Genomic DNA, 15,897 nt, shown 5'->3' with positions numbered 1-15,897 from the left:
CAACTTAGTTCAACTCGTCAGCTCCACCACATCAAATAAATACAGTCAGTAGGCTAATTGGATTCAAATTCCAGACATGTGAAAACACGGGTCATGCTGCTCTCTTCATACATTAACTCCTGCCATCTCCAGCTGCAAGTTACACTCACACACTACAAAATGAAATCAAACCTGATTCTGATCACACTCCTGTTTATTTGTTGCGTGCAGGAGGATGTGTCGACTTCCTGCGGGAGTGTCAGGCGTCTCCTGTGCCAGATTCTGGTCTGAGCTCTTCTTCTACGTCATCCAGTCTGAGCCTGGGCGGCAGCAGCAACAACCTGCCGGAGATCTCACACGAGGTGGAGGAGCTGGTGGCCTCCAGTAAAATGGACGAGAAGACGAACAAGCTCATTGAGTTTTTGACGACAAGGTGCTGATGTCGATATGCTTTCAGAGTCATTTCCAGTTCTCAAGCAAGGATTTGGCGATCACTTTGTGATTGTATAAAGGATATTACTACATGGGCATTCTGTTTTACTCGGTCCCTACTTATTTGATTTTACATGGTAAATGAATATCATATGGCAGAAATATCCCTCTGATTTACTTACTCTATATCTTGATGTAGATTTCCACCTAGTGGTGCTGTATGCAAAGTGCAATGGATCGGTAGATTAGATTTGATATTTAAATGAGTTGAGGCTGCTGGTATTTACCAAGATTACATAATGGAAATTGCAGTAAAAACATGTCATCTTGTTAAGTCTTTTGAAATGTTTTGGAATTTGTTTATTCAATTTCCAGTTTAAGTCTGACAATACTTTCAAACAGAAGCACAGGAATGCCTGAATACATGCTTTGTACCGCTGTTAACACAGACTAGAGAATATACTGTGTGTTGTTAATAACTAGGAAACTGTTGTTTTACAGAGCGTATGGACCACTGTGGTGCCACGAAGACATTTCACCAAAGAACCAAATTTCAAAAAGCACTGGACAGCTGACGAACTTTCTGCGACATGTTGTATCTGTGTTCAGAGAGTCCAAGTCAGGTAACCCTTCAATATCTTCTTAGCAGTAATTATTAATTAGTTGATTGATTAATTTAAGACCACTCAATAATTTGTGTTTTCATTGCTCCATCTTTGTTAGATTTCCACCTGGAGCAGCAGCTAAGCGACGTGGCGCTGCAGACGGCCTTGTGCAGCTCGTCGCGTCACTATGCCGGCCGTTCCTTCCAGGTGTTCCGAGCCCTCCGCCAGCCCATCTCTGCCCACGCGGTCTCTGATCTGCTCTCGAGGCTGGTGGAAGTGGTCGGTGAACATGGAGAAGAAGTGCAGGTCAGTGCTTCATGTGTATGTGGAGCTAAGTGTTTTGTTGTTGGTGAACTACAAACAGTTTATATTGATTTACTGGATCATTTGTGTTCTGAGTTTGTTTTTAAGGAAGTATCACATGAATGAATTCAGTGGCTTTCAGTTAATGACTTCGATGCCCTGGATGTTTGACCCTCTTATGAGCACTTGAACGCAGCATTAAAACCAATAATCATCTAATGGCAGAAATCCTAGATCATCATCAGCTAATCCTTCAACCTGTCCATCAAATCCAAACCCAGCATTGAAAACAAAACCTCTCTCTACCTTCACTGAAGCTATATTTGTCAACAATTAACTAATTCATACTCTGTTCTAATTAAATGATACAAAAATACAAGAAAGTCCTCGACAGCTCTGCAGTGTTTTTTCTCTCCTGCAGGGCTATGTGATGGAAGTTTTACTTACACTGGAGTCTGTGGTGGATAATTTGGCTGACTGTCTCAAGAACAATGATCTCATGGCTATATTGACAAGGTCTGTGTCTCCTCTACATATATTTATGACGAAAGAAGGTATTTTTTCATCAAAATGAATTGAACTAATTTATTGTTTGTTTGATTGCAGAGCCTCCTCTCCAGATTTCCTCACCAGCCTCAAGCTGCTGTCCAACAGGAAGAGCACCGGGCAGCTTAACCTCAGAAGAGAGGAGAGGAGCCGACATCAGAGGAGCTCTTCTGTCCCCAAGAAGTTTGGAGAGGCGGACAGGTGTTCTGATCCACCTCGCAGCGCCACACTGGACCGTATCCAAGCCTGTGAACAGCAGGTTTTATTAGCCAGGACCCGCAGCTCGTCCTCATCTAAAGACAACATCACCGACCCAACCAACATCAACCACCCCAGCAACCTGCTAGCCACCATCTTTTGGGTGGCGGTGTCGCTGATGGAGTCAGACTTTGAGTTTGAGTATCAGATGTCTTTGAGACTGTTGAATAAGCTTCTGGGCCACTTGTCGCTCGACAAACCGGAGAACAGGGAGAAGCTGGAGAAACTGCAGAGCCAGCTTAGATGGAGCAGCTTCACTGGACTGCAGCAGCTGCTGCTGAAGGGCTTCACCTCCGTGTCCACCACTGACCTCACGCTGCAGCTCTTCTGCCAGCTCACACCTGTGTCACGAGTGCCTGTCGTGGACACTTCACAAGCCATAGGTACAAAGATAATCTGAACATTGTGATTCTGTTATTCAGTGCAGGTGTTACATTTGGTAAAAATCCACACAAAAAACTAAATTGCTGCAACCTTGTATCCATATGATTTTACACAGCTCGTGAAGTGAATATTTTCACGTTAAACATTACATCAACTTGTCTGTTTCATCCTGTAGGTTTTCCCTTGAATGTTCTCTGCCTGCTTCCACATCTCGTGCAGAACTTTGACGGCCCATCGCAGTTCTGTCGAGATGTCGCCGAGAGGATAGCGCAGGTTTGATTCATGAATGTTCTTTTCCTCATTTTAGCTAAAAGATAATTATGTTTTAAGTAGGGTTGGACTGAACAGTTCAAAGCTTCAAAGCTTCATTCATACCGTTAACATTTGACCTCCAAATCAGCATTTGAATGCTGCACAGCGTCTTTTTAATGTCTATTCATTCATTTCCAAAATTCACAACATGTTTTTATCTAATGAAATATTCTGCTTCAGTCCATATTTGTTGCCATTTAGCCTTTAAAAATATTCAATAAAGAAACTTGGTTTCATTTAAAAAGGACTCTCAACTAATTTAGATGAATCGCTTAATGATGATGTCATAAAACATGACGACAGATGTTCCAAGCTTCAGTCGGAAAACTTCAGTAGAAGCTTGAAATGTAAAAAGCTGGTACAACTGATGCACTTTTTGCGTGCAGGTCTGCCTTGAGGAGAAGAACGCCAAGCTCTCCAACCTCGCTCATGTCATGACTCTGTACAAAACGCACTCCTACACGCGAGACTGCTCCTCTTGGGTCAACGTGGTGTGTCGGTATCTTCACGAAGCTTTCTCGGATATCACCCTCAACCTGGTCACTTACATGGCAGAGGTTTGTCAGCCAATCACATATTTAATGAGCAACAGTAGAAGGGTTGTACAGCAATAATTACTTTTAATTCTGTTGTAACAGTTGTTGGAGAAAGGTCTCCCCAGTATGCAGCAGACGCTTCTACAAATCATCTACAGCCTCCTCAGTCACATGGACCTGAGTGGGATTCAAGCCAAACCCTTTAACATGGAGGTGCTCAAGACCATTGAAAAATTTGTTCAGGTGAGTGAAAACACCTGAGCATGTGTCCCACTGCAGATAATTAGATAAAACATGCGGTGACTTTATACCTTATATTGATTCTTAGTGAATGGTTGTTTATATTTTGAGGATATTTCTTTCAATGTGTTCAGAAAGTGAAACCATTCAATCACTTGCATCAGATGTGATCATTGGAAATCTTTGGGCATGGCGCTCTGAGTAAGAGTCTTGTTCATGGGGAAAAAAAGGGAAAAAAAAATGTCCTGTGTCAGCACAGTAAATTTGTAGACACACCCAAACTATAAACAGTCTGCCTTTCTGCCACAGACCAGGCCTCTGCTCAGCTTCATACTGAATCCATTTTCCTTTCGCTTCCTTATGTGAGCTTACTGCCAGAACTACTTCTCTCTAAAAATAGAACTGCATTAAACCACACAGAAATATATCTGTGGTTGTTTCTTCCTAAACATGCGGTTATGTTGGTTTTTGTGGTGGTGATTTGGTGTGTGCATGTCTGCGTTGGCTGTAGACCGTCCATTGGGGGGAAGCGCTGAATATCCTGAAGCTGGTGGTTTCTCGATCAGCCAGTTTGGTGCAGCCTTCATCCCCACACAGTGACCTCTCCTATGAGGACATCAGCCGTGTCTGGGACCGCTCCTCCAAGGCCCTGCCTGGGAAAACACTGGATTTCCACTTTGACATATCTGAGGTAAGAGGCTCCGACTTTCTTTTTATCGTGTGAGAGTGTAATGCTTTTATATTTCCCCTTGTATTTTTTCCTGTATTTTCCAGGGTGTGGTGCTGATTGAGGCAATGTGGAATCTTGTTAAGCTTTTTCGGAACGGAAACAATTTCTTCCCCTTCCTCAATGCTGATATTTCTTTTTGACCAATCCCCTTGAGATTAGCTTGAAAGCTCGAAAGGTAAACACAAGTAACCAAGCAGTGCAGAGCTGGAAAGTGATGTCAAAGATACAGAGTGGTGCATGTGTGGGAACTGAACAGGGAGCTATTTGTGTAGTTCATGAATGGCAGGAAATGATGTCAGCTCTTTGCTGCCGTCCTTTGTATGTGAATCAGTGAGTTCTAGTGGACAGCCAACCGTGTGTGTATTTATACTTGAGACACGCAGGACAAACCAGTGATATGTCTTAAAATATCCAGATATTTTTAAACTGATGGATACAGCAGAGGAAATGTAGGGTTATTTTTCCACAAAGGCTTCACGCAATTGGAATGCCAAGTGGAATAAACACTGTGCACATTGATAAAAAGTCAGTGTCAGCTTATGTTGAAACTTCACTGTACAGTCATCGTGGAACTGAAGAAGCAGGAGCAGCCGTGGAGTCATTGCCTGACTAACCTCCCCTGACTCTGCCTCCACGTGTCTGTTTGTTTTTGTCTGTGCTGTTAGACGCCGGTGATTGGCCGGCGTTATGACGACCTGCAGCGCTCTCCAGGCCAAGATGTGAAGAGCAGGACGACAGCGGTGACCCGCAGCACCTCCTCTACCTCCTCGGGATCAACTTCCAACAACGTCCTGGTGCCGGTCAGCTGGAAGAGGCCTCAGTCTTCACAGGTGAGGAGTTCTTCCTATTTCTTCTGAGAATTATGCTCATAAGTTGAAAACGTTTCAGAGGTGCATTTGATGCATATTTAACACATTATTTCAAATGAAATTAAAATGGCATCTATGTCTGGATTTGTTATAAAAACACATGTTGAATGCATGCATGCAAGAAGGTATTGTTATTGGAATGCGGTCAGATCAGCTTGACCCTGTTTGGATGTGTTCAGGCTCACATTGTGAGACACACAGTGAAATTGAATTGTGGCATCTGAATTTTGCTCAAAATGTTTCCCTTTCCTCTCGCCCTCTGCAGAAAAGAACACGTGAAAAACTGGTGAATGTTTTGTCTCTGTGTGGACAAGAAGTGGGGCTCACAAAAAACCCTTCGGTAAGACGCACTTCCTAATCGCAGTGGGATTACATTTTTATCGTCATGCATTGAAAAGTCAACATTTTTTCATTTTTGTCTCTTTGTTTCTCTGTATAGGTGATCTTCTCCAGTTGTGGGGAGCTGGACCTCATGGAGCACCAGCCCAGCCTGGTGTCCTCCGACGATGGGACCCGGGAGCCAGACAACATGGACGACACCACCTCAGAGCAGCAGTTCAGAGTCTTCAGAGACTTTGACTTCCTTGATGTGGAGCTTGAGGATGGAGAGGTGAGTGTCAGTACCTCAAAAGTTTTAAAACAGTGTAAAAAGAACATGATTTATCCTCCTCGCTTCCTCTCACATTGATTTTTGACCACATTGTCAAACACAGAGTATTTTCCTCCAAAGAGCACTCTCATACTGTGTTGGCTCAGGTCTGCTTGCTCTGTGTAACAGGGTTTCTTTTCTCTGTTTTCCCTCTCTGCTATCTAGGAGCTACAGGTAAGTTTAGTCATGTCACATTTGTTCTTGCTGTGTTCTTAAAAGGCATGTTTGCTTGTTCGGATAATTTAGTGAACTGCCACACCGGTAAAGAGTAGCAAATGTGTGTGCATGTTGTGTAAACAGATTCTGCTATATTACTGAAGTGCAAGAGATAAATTCACTTAACTCTCAAAGGGTAACTAAGCATAATTTTACACATTAAAGTGTGTTTACAGGTCTTGGCGAGTGCTACTGCATGTTTGAAAAGAAGTAGTATAATGCCTTTTTTGGTGCTGGAGTTGCATTGTGGGTAATGTAGGCAGCAGGTTTTGAAAAGGAAGAAGAATATGTGAATTGAGGAGGTTATAGCTCTGGTTCTGCTGTACTGACTTTGGTCATTTGTTTTCACACCATCCATAGCGAGTGTTAATAGTGATATAGGAGTGCAATGCTAGACCAGTGGACTACATTTCAAAACCTAGTGCCTACATTACCCACAATGCAATTTAGCCTCCAAGTGACATCACTGGAGGCAATTTATCATGTTAACTTCAGCTTCCTCTGGAACTACTCTTTTCACACGTGGAAATAAGTCTAATGATCACTAGTGAAATGCTGTAATTGTATCGTAAGAATTTTTCCTTTTAATGAGAGAAAACAAGTATTAGTTATGATATTTTACACACTTATCCCCTTTGAAACCATTATATACTCAAAGCTTTTATACACGTGTATGTTTTGAGTGGCTGAATTTTCACTGATGTTGATTTTCCAACATAATTGCACATTATAATAGTAGTCTTTGTGCATTTTGCCTTACAAATTGAGTATCTGAATATAGAATCTAACCTATAGTAGAGATTAACTTTTCACTTCACCAGTATTTTTTATTTTCCTTTCAAAAACTTTGGGAATGCGAGCAACATGATGGGATTTTGAAACATTACTCAGTCATATGTCTCAACTTCATCTGGGATAATATCTCCATCTAGAGACACAGTAGAAGAAACTGCTCATTTTCTGCTTTTCTCATAAACATCACACTGAAATCATTGTGCAAGCCAAACAGCAAGTTATACACAGACCATTTCACGTTCATGTAGTGATCATTTTTGTTGGTTTACATAGAGGAGAAGATATGAAACTTTGCTCAGGTCAGTTCTGTCAAATTACACAGAGGCCCACATATTGAGGCTGTACACGTTGTTGTTCACATTTTTACAGTAATTGTTAACTGGTGGCATTTAACAACACGCATGTCACATTGTTTGATTATGAACATCTTTTTATTCAATTTAAGTAGCCATTTGATGCTGTAGAAGTAACTGTGTATCTGTATCCTGGAACACCCTGTCAGCGGTTCTCTCTGTCCCTGCTGAAATTTCACACAGACTGAAAACTAAAACAACTGCAGTGGTCAGAGAAAGTGCCTAACAGGCAGTTTTATAAGTGACACTACAAAAAGTAACAGGTGTGAGGAAAGTTTTATGATCATGTACAATGTTTTTCAACTAAAGTATAAAGTGGTTTCCTTTAAAAAAGAATCTGATAGACCAAAGTCAAAGTCTGTGCGTTCTGTCAGTGTAGTATTAATGTTATCACCACAGGAAGTCTCCCTTATTTCATCTGTCGATGTGGAGCTTCAGTGGAATGTGGAGGTTGGCCGACATCTCCAGTCATGTCCTGTTGAAAAGTCACTACAAGAAGCAGCCAGACTCAGGGGGATTAAACCTGTAAATATTTAACGTCTGACAATATCAAGGTGTTCTCAAACCCAGACATCTCTGCCAGTTTCACCAGCATCTTGGGTAGTGGTGTGAGGAAACTCTCTATGTGAAGATACACTGTGAAGGACTCGCAACACTATGTCAAACTCCATTCTTAGCTATGTGGGGGAAAACTCCCTGAGAGACTGCCCACCCCCCTCCCTGAACATCCACAGCATGGGTGTGTGAATGTGTGTGTACAGTATGTGTGTGTGCATGTGTTTGTGTTAGAGATTGTTCTGTACTTCTTGCTACCTGGTAACTCAAGGCCGTTTTCTGTTGCAGGGAGAGACTATGGACAACTTCAACTGGGGCGTACGCAGACGCTCCATGGACAGTCTGGACCGGAGTGACCTGCAGCCCCTGGAGGAGAGTCAGCTGTCCAGCAGCATGCCCAGCCTCAGCAAGATCACCCATGAAGACTCAGACGAGTCGTCTGAGGAAGATTCACTCACTGCCAGCCAGATACTCTCCCACTCACAGCTTGTAAGTTCACCTTTGTTTGTATACCAGTAAATAAGCATTAAAATAAGGGGAAAATGTAGCTGGTGGAGCCCAAAAGCATCAGATAATTATCCTTATCACAGGCTGTCTTCTGTAGGGTGAAGAATGCTCACAGCTGCGGCTTAAATGTATTTAGGGCATTCTGAGGATAAATTCCTTCCATCTTGGACCCTGTTGTCTCATGAGCTCTCCTCTTGTGCCACCCTCAGGTTATTTTCAACTTTGCACACAAGATAATTAAATTTTCTGAGCACATCCATGCTCCCAAGGAGATACAGCATTTGATTTTAATGACCATGTTGCTTTTCGTCTTGTGTCAACAAGAGGAAAAGTAACCAAGCTCCAAATGAAAAATTAAAGTAAAATCTCCCACATGCACCCTACAGCTGCTAGCAGAAAGTTTTGCATCATCATTTGTCTTGTTTGCGTCATCTTTCTGTTACTCCGTGACTAGTGGTCCTCACGCAGTGTTTGAGGAAAGTTTGGTAGCAGATGGAAAGCCCATGTGTCCATGCAGCTGTCACCCACTCCCCTCCCGTTCCTGATTTGACAGCCACTCTACCACCGTTACTGCTTACAGGCATTTCAGGAGTGTTGTAGATTTTTCAGTGTCAAACTTTTCAATCTGGTGTCTTTAGCTCAGCTTTTTTTTTTCAATATTCCTAAAAAGCTTGATTGAAAAATGACACATGCGGTTTCTAGAAGATTCCAACAACTTTGACTTTGTCTCTTTGCAGACTGTCAACTTCTCTCCGACAGGAGAGATCAGTATGGACTCTCCCTCCGCCTTTTACGATACAACTTCGGCTGAGTCAACTCCTCTGAACACCAAAAATCCTAGTTTCGAGGTCCAACTGCCAGAGGACTCGAAGCAGCGGGTGAATAAGGGCTTCAGAGTGTCTGAGATACTGGGAACTACTAATAACTATCGCAATTCCATACTAGAGTTCTTTACTAATTTTGCCAAATAGGAGCTGTTCTGCTGCATCTTCTCTTGTGAAATGTCTTGAATGTTTTATGTGCTTTGGGTTCAGTCTATGTTAAGTTTTTGGTGTTGTCACTTTTCTACATTTCCTCTCTTCAGAGTAGAGCATGAGAGGGTCTTTTCTTGATATTTCAGTAGCTGCATGCTAAAGTCGAATGAGCAAAAACCTGCAAGCAGCCAATCCATAACGCTTTGGGCCTGTTTGTGCCTTATTTTAATTGTGGCAGAGGTTGTCTGGGGATGTTAGGGGGTTGTAGCCAGCAATAGATAAAAAATAAATATATATCTTCCTTTCTGTGTCTGTCTGTTTAAGGCAATGTGTATACCTATTGCTTCTGTGTGGGTGGCTCTAAGCAACAACTAAAAATCTCTTGGCATGTGGGAGGTCAAGAAAGGTTTACACATTGCCTGCCCCAAAACATGAGTGTGCAGGGCCACAATGCTGGCTGCATTAAATTATTTTATAATCAATTAAATTGGCGCAATTCATGCACACTAAATTTACCAAATGAAAGAAAACACGACAAGGAGTGTCCATAGGGTCCCGTGCCAAGGTTAGTGTATCCATTTTACCCACACGATTACTTATGTACCTAATGATTCAGTTTAACAGAGGGAACACATTTTAGTTAATAATAACCTTTTACTGCATGTTGCCTCAGTATTTGCTCATGATTCTAGTTATTTTTGCCAACAGCTGAGGAAGTATGTGTCCCTCTTGCTCTCTTTTAGCATGAGGTGTCCCAAGAAGATGAAGACACCAATGCCCATGAGGAAGACATCTCTCTCTCCATCACTGAGCTGCCACCTGAGTTTCAATGTGGTGACAGTCTGACAATAGACATGGTTCACATTGATTGTCAAGGAGAGCTAGACATTGACGGCTGCTTACCAAGGTACCTCCTCACAACACTGGAGAAAATGCTACTTCTGAAACAATTTTTCTTAATGAAATGTTATATATTGATGTCTTTTATGTTACGTGTAATGAGATGTTTTTGTATAGAAATGAGAGAAATGTACTTGGTAAGATAACTTCTCTCAATAATAAATAAAGTAACAGAAATGTGTTAATAACCTGGCTTTTACCTCCGCTCAGTCTTGCCGAGGAGGAGAGAGACGACATGCTGGAGTCCCGTTCCTCGCCACCGCCGTCACCCTTCTTCTCCGCCATCCTCGCTGCTTTCCAACCAGCAGTGTGCGACGACGCAGAGGAGGCTTGGCGAAGTCACATCAACCAGCTTGTGTCGGACTCCGATGGATCCTGCGCAGTCTACACTTTCCATGTGTTTTCTACACTATTTCAGGTATGATAGCATCGTACGATAGTCGTCGCCAGCATACACCTGAAAAATGAAAAGGGGAGGTTCTTTTTTTTGATTCCCGGCTGGGGCAGAACCTTTCTGTGTGGAGTCTGCATGTTCTCCCCATGCTTGCGTGGGTTTCCTCCTTCATTATTTAGGGTAGCAATATATCAGGTTTATTTCTCCTGTCAGTGCCCTCAATTGAGGGGCTAGGCAAGAGGTGGAGTTTGTCCCCCTGGGCTAAATAATGGTTGCCCACTGCTCCCCAGGGATGGGTTAAATGTAGAGAGTACTGAGTATGATTGTATAAGACAAATGCAGATTCTTCTTCAGTGTGCCTGGTCCAACTGAATAACTAAAGTGAAAGGGTAACAGGATTAGTTATCTGGCTGATTAACCTTTAGAGAAGAGGTCTGATTAATGACAAAAAGAGGGCACTGTAGATGCTCTCAGCTTGAAAATCTTCAGAGATTCGTTAACCAGATGTTGTCCACTTCACTGACCAAAGCTGACAGGGAAGAATTTCAGAGAGAAACAGAAAAAATGACAGATTGTAAGAAGCTTAAATGATATAATGTAGGAGTGACATTGACAGTATCACAGCCAGATTTTTGTTTGCTTTGCAGAGTATTCAGACCAAATTTTGTTCCTTGACCTGTGACGCTGTGAGTTACCTCGGTGACAGCCTGAGAGGATTAGGATCAAGGCTTCTGAGGTCGTCTCAGATGCTGACATCATGCTCAGAGTGCCCGATGCTATTTATTGATGCAGACACAGTGAGTAACCACAGAGTTCCCCGTTTCTGATATGTTTTTAACAACTGGTAATTGAACAAATTCAACATCAAAACTCTTTTTTCACAGATTATGTCTTATGGGCTGCTGGAAAAAATGAAATTCAGCGTGCTGGAACTTCAAGAGTATCTTGATACTTACAACAACAGAAAGGAGGCAGCTCTCTGTGTAAGGAGATTAAACAATGTGCTTTCCGGGCGGAATATCACCTGTATGTTGACACCAAGTTGTTTAAATTGTTATTATGCCGTGTCTTTCACCCACAGTGGTTGAGCAACTGTAAGGCCACCTTTCCCAGGAGTCCTGGCGGAACCGTGATAACAAGTCAACCAGCGGAGCATGAAAAAAAGGTAAAGCCTTATGTTTTTTAGGAATTTGAGCAACAACTCTGACATGCTGTCATATCAATTGAACGATAATGTAAATTCTGTATTTTCTGTGGTTTAGTTTCATGCATTCAGCCTAGAGAAGAAAATAGTTGTTCTGGCTGAAAATATTAAAGATTCCACTTCAACTGACCTTTCACACTGTACTTTCTGCATTACGATTACTGTGTGCTACTGTAGCTCTGTGAGTGTTACCTCTAATTCTCTTGCACTATGTAAATGTCAAGGTTCTGACAACCTTAAGTTGCCGCACGTCACATTGATTATCTCATTCCAATGTGCATTGTGATTATTTTCAGCTCTGCTGAGCATGGGAGCAAGTTTTCTTAAGTTGCATTTTTAATCTAAGCAGTAAACGGTTACGCTCACTTTATAGGAAAGAAAAGGAAAACAGCAAAATGGAAAGTTTTGCTGTTAAAACTTTGTAATTATATAGCTAAGAGATTCCCACCAAAGTGAGTGCATTTGTGCTGATTGACAGGCAAAATTGTGCTTGGCTTGTTTCACTTGGCTTTTTAATTAAAGGGGCCCTGTGGAGTTTTCCTGTAAACAAATTTAAATGTCTTTTAGTTTTCTCACCAAATGTTTTGTGTGCATTCTGAGCTCTAACAAATGTGTCGAGTGTATTTTCTCCCACATGAAGCATTTTCATGGTAGTATAGTTATTTAAACCAGCCTTGTTTACATCCATGTTTACATGCTCAAAGTCTTCTTCTTCCCTGTCTTTATTGGCATATTGCAGTGATGTCTTGGCAAGTTACCTGTTGATCAGTATAATAATGCAACACCATTCGTAGGACTATGTATCCTGTCACCCACAGGTGTGTGTGTTCATGTGCGTTCCCTTGCTCGTGCACAAGATAAGCAAAAACAGGGACCCACTCCGTAGCGCTACTAGAGGTCAAAAACTCCACAGGGAACCTTTAATTCATGGCGACTTCCAGCCCTCCTTTGAATTCTAATTTACACATACATCAACCCTCACTTTTCTCCCTCTCTGCATGCCAATAAAATGACCTGTGCTAATACTTTTCAACCCCTCTGTACTGAAAAATTATGAGGAATTGCATGCCCGTCTTTTGATTCTCTGTTTTCCTTACTTCTTCTCTGTCCTGTAACATGCTTGCTTTGTAGCAAATGGAATCACTGGCTGTAAGTTGGAAAGACTTGTTCCTCTTTGTTGTTTGAAATGGTCTTTTTCTGCTTCTGAAACCACATTTTAGACTTGCTGCAATCCCATTTTTAGTACTTGTAAAGTCAGTTTGACATCTATTTACAAGTAGTTCTACTGTAGTTACATGTGAGTTTAGTATCCACCAAATGCAGAACTGAGAAGCCCTGATAAAGTAGAAAGTAATAGAGGAATAGAAAGAGAAACCCAGCCCAATAAAGAGGCCTTTTGCTCACATCCACTTTTCTGTCTTTCAGCAACTGGAGCTCTGTCAAAGACTCTACAAACTCCACTTTCAGCTGCTGCTGCTCTTTCAGTCCTACTGTAAGCTGATTGAACAGGTCCATGCAATAAGTTCCATTCCCGAGGTAGGTACATAATGCATTTGCTTGTTCTCTCTTTTTGGAACCATGACACCCACCATCTAATATGAATCTCTCTCAACCTTTAGCTGACAAATATGTCCAGAGAGCTAAATGAGTTGAAGAGCAACCTGAGGGTAGCAGCAGCCTCCGTGACGAATGATGAGATCGCCGCCCGGAAGAGCTCCTGCTCTGAGCCCACCTTCAGCTCCTCTGAGGTCGCTGTCCAGGCCATCCTTGAATGTCTGAAGAACAACGAGTTTCTGACTGCCATCCGCTACATTCGTGAGTGCAGGTGAGAAAAGAAAAAGGTTTATTTTTCTTTATATGAAAGGGGCACACAAGAAATGCCCTCAGTCAAACAAGTAACATTTTCTTTATTTATTACAGAACAACTTGGCCGAGCGACATCTTTGGCAGCCCCTCTGAGGATGAGGTCCAGACCTTACTCAACATCTACTTCAGACATCAAACCTTGGGTCAGATGGGAACTTTTGCTCTCGTGGGCTCAAAGCAGGACTTGACAGAAATCTCTGTCAAGCTGATGGATCTTAACGGAGAGATCCGGGACATGATCCGGCGAGCCCAAGGCTACCGAGCCATCACGGCTTTCCTCCCAGACTCCAGGGTCTCAGGCTCAACTCTTTGATGGCGGTCCAGCAGCGTGTGACATCAGCTCCTGCACAGCACCCTGTTCCATGCCTCGCCTCTGGTCCTGTCTGGGGTTGCTGCTATCATCTCAGTGGTTAACAAGTACTCTGCTCTCTCCTGGGAATAACCAAACCCTCTCATCTTTGTGCTCAGAGCATGTCAGAATGTCACAGAGTCAGATCTTCAGATGTGCAGCAATACTGTTGTTTTTTAGAGAGATGAGAGACTTTGCTGTTGCAAAGAAACTTAGGCTTTTATTGCACTAATAATAGAAAATTGTCACAAAGCAACCACTTGCTACTAAGGGCAACAACTTTCACAGAAACAAATGACATACCAAAGCTAAGTGATTCTCCTTCAGTTGTGTTGTTTTAATTGTTAAGGGAAAATGTGCAATCCTTCACAGAAGTGGAAGACTTTTACTGTATCCTGAAAGAATGTATTTGAATATCATAACATTAGAAACATTGTTAGTTCAGAAAAAGGGAGACTTCATTACGCAGTGAAAGTAGTGGGTCTTTGTGTGTGTGTGTGTGTGTGTGTGTGTGTGTGTGTGTGTGTGTGTGTGTGTGTGTGCGCGGGGGGGGGGGCTTGAGTGTGTGATATAAACCCGACGACCATCACAGATGGAATCATGGATACTGATTTATATAAACTGTTCACATTTAACTACATTGACATGCTGCAAAACTACTGTCTCCCAAACCTACACTACATGCTGCTGTGGGTTACTGAAAACATCTTACTGTACCTTTTAACTGTGCAGCTTTTAGCATTTAGGTAAATTATTTATATTATTTGCAAGAGAAAAACGTGCTTTTATCGGACTAGATTTATAGAAAACAAATATTTTATTTCATCATTTAAACCTGCCAAGCTTGCAAATCCTATGTACTATAAAGTGTAATAGTAATGTTTATGAACAAATACAGAAACTATTTTAACTGAATAATTGTACAGTGCAATGGGGGCTTTGCGGAGACTCGTGAGATTGTATTTTTATGAACTTACAATTTGAGTTGCATGTAGAATGAAAGAGATAGCTACATATTTGTAAAGCTTCCACAAGAACTGTTGTAGCCTCTCGCCTTGTAAATACTACTGCCTTTGCAATGTACTGTACTTCTTTGGTGTTCTGTACATTTATGTAACAACAAAAATAAAACTTACATTTGTTAAATGTTGTTTCATTTGGTGACTTGTGTGATATTATTATAATTATTATTGGTTGTAGTAGTAGTAGTAGTAGTAGAAGTAGAAGTAATAGTAGTTTATTTTTATTTCTGTGTCATGCCAATATCTGGCCCAAAAGTGAATACAAGACACCATCACATTTCATAGCATACATCATCTTCCTGTAGGCTAACATAAGCAGCAAAAAAAATCAGAAATAAATTACCACTTAAAGTTGGCGATTACTTATTTCTTGCTGCATATTTGAAAACACAAATTTCAACAGTGAAAATTGACTTTTACAAATCTACATTTTTATTTTTTAATAGCTTCCAGGTCATTTGACCCATTGACTCAAATGCAATTTTTTATATTGGATTTTGGTGGAATTTCTAATTTTCATGATTTTTTTACAGAAAAATCACCACTTTTCATGAATACATTGCCCAGTTTTTTCAATAGCTTCTAGGGCATTTGAGGCATCGACTCAAAATCAATGCCCAAATGTCTTGTTATACTGGTAGAAGGAGACACACCTGTTTTTATTGGATTTTAACAAAAACAAAACATTTTTGTGAATATTTAAAGAAAGATCACGATTTTTAGTGAATACACCCGCCGTTTTCTTCAATAGCTTCCAGGTCATTTGAGCCATCGACTCAAAATCAATGCCCCGAGATGTCCAGTTATACTGGTAGAATGAGACATACCAGTTTTTATTGGATTTTAGTGGAATTTGTATTTTTCATGAATATTTTTAAGAAAAATACAAATTTGTCATAAAAACCTCGGTCGATTTTTT

At 41.5% G+C, this 15,897-nt stretch overlaps 1 protein-coding gene across 4 annotated transcripts in view; it reads left to right on the top strand.

Moving 5' to 3' along the window:
- The window catches only part of frya (furry homolog a), a 61,056-nt gene extending 45,944 nt beyond the window's left edge, over positions 1 to 15,112 (top strand). For 3 of the 4 annotated variants that reach the window (XM_084350857.1, XM_084350854.1, XM_084350855.1), the window contains exons 40-62: positions 211 to 412; positions 913 to 1,034; positions 1,135 to 1,322; positions 1,741 to 1,835; positions 1,926 to 2,506; positions 2,683 to 2,780; positions 3,206 to 3,376; positions 3,458 to 3,598; positions 4,107 to 4,286; positions 4,991 to 5,155; positions 5,460 to 5,534; positions 5,634 to 5,804; positions 8,051 to 8,251; positions 9,007 to 9,147; positions 9,987 to 10,150; positions 10,354 to 10,561; positions 11,185 to 11,334; positions 11,422 to 11,520; positions 11,619 to 11,702; positions 12,873 to 12,890; positions 13,167 to 13,277; positions 13,361 to 13,566; positions 13,662 to 15,112. In XM_084350857.1, the coding sequence (XP_084206983.1) occupies positions 211 to 412; positions 913 to 1,034; positions 1,135 to 1,322; positions 1,741 to 1,835; positions 1,926 to 2,506; positions 2,683 to 2,780; positions 3,206 to 3,376; positions 3,458 to 3,598; positions 4,107 to 4,286; positions 4,991 to 5,155; positions 5,460 to 5,534; positions 5,634 to 5,804; positions 8,051 to 8,251; positions 9,007 to 9,147; positions 9,987 to 10,150; positions 10,354 to 10,561; positions 11,185 to 11,334; positions 11,422 to 11,520; positions 11,619 to 11,702; positions 12,873 to 12,890; positions 13,167 to 13,277; positions 13,361 to 13,566; positions 13,662 to 13,920 (3,830 nt within the window). In that variant the 3' untranslated portion in view covers positions 13,921 to 15,112. The remainder of the gene's footprint in view (positions 1 to 210; positions 413 to 912; positions 1,035 to 1,134; positions 1,323 to 1,740; positions 1,836 to 1,925; positions 2,507 to 2,682; positions 2,781 to 3,205; positions 3,377 to 3,457; positions 3,599 to 4,106; positions 4,287 to 4,990; positions 5,156 to 5,459; positions 5,535 to 5,633; positions 5,805 to 8,050; positions 8,252 to 9,006; positions 9,148 to 9,986; positions 10,151 to 10,353; positions 10,562 to 11,184; positions 11,335 to 11,421; positions 11,521 to 11,618; positions 11,703 to 12,872; positions 12,891 to 13,166; positions 13,278 to 13,360; positions 13,567 to 13,661) is intronic. The other variant, XM_084350856.1, reaches the window with a different exon arrangement.
- The last annotated feature ends 785 nt before the right edge of the window (positions 15,113 to 15,897 follow it).

This window comes from Pagrus pagrus (assembly GCF_965226575.1).
Source record: "Pagrus pagrus genome assembly, chromosome: 4".
NCBI lineage: Eukaryota > Metazoa > Chordata > Actinopteri > Spariformes > Sparidae > Pagrus > Pagrus pagrus.
This window is presented reverse-complemented; position numbering and strand designations above follow the sequence as displayed.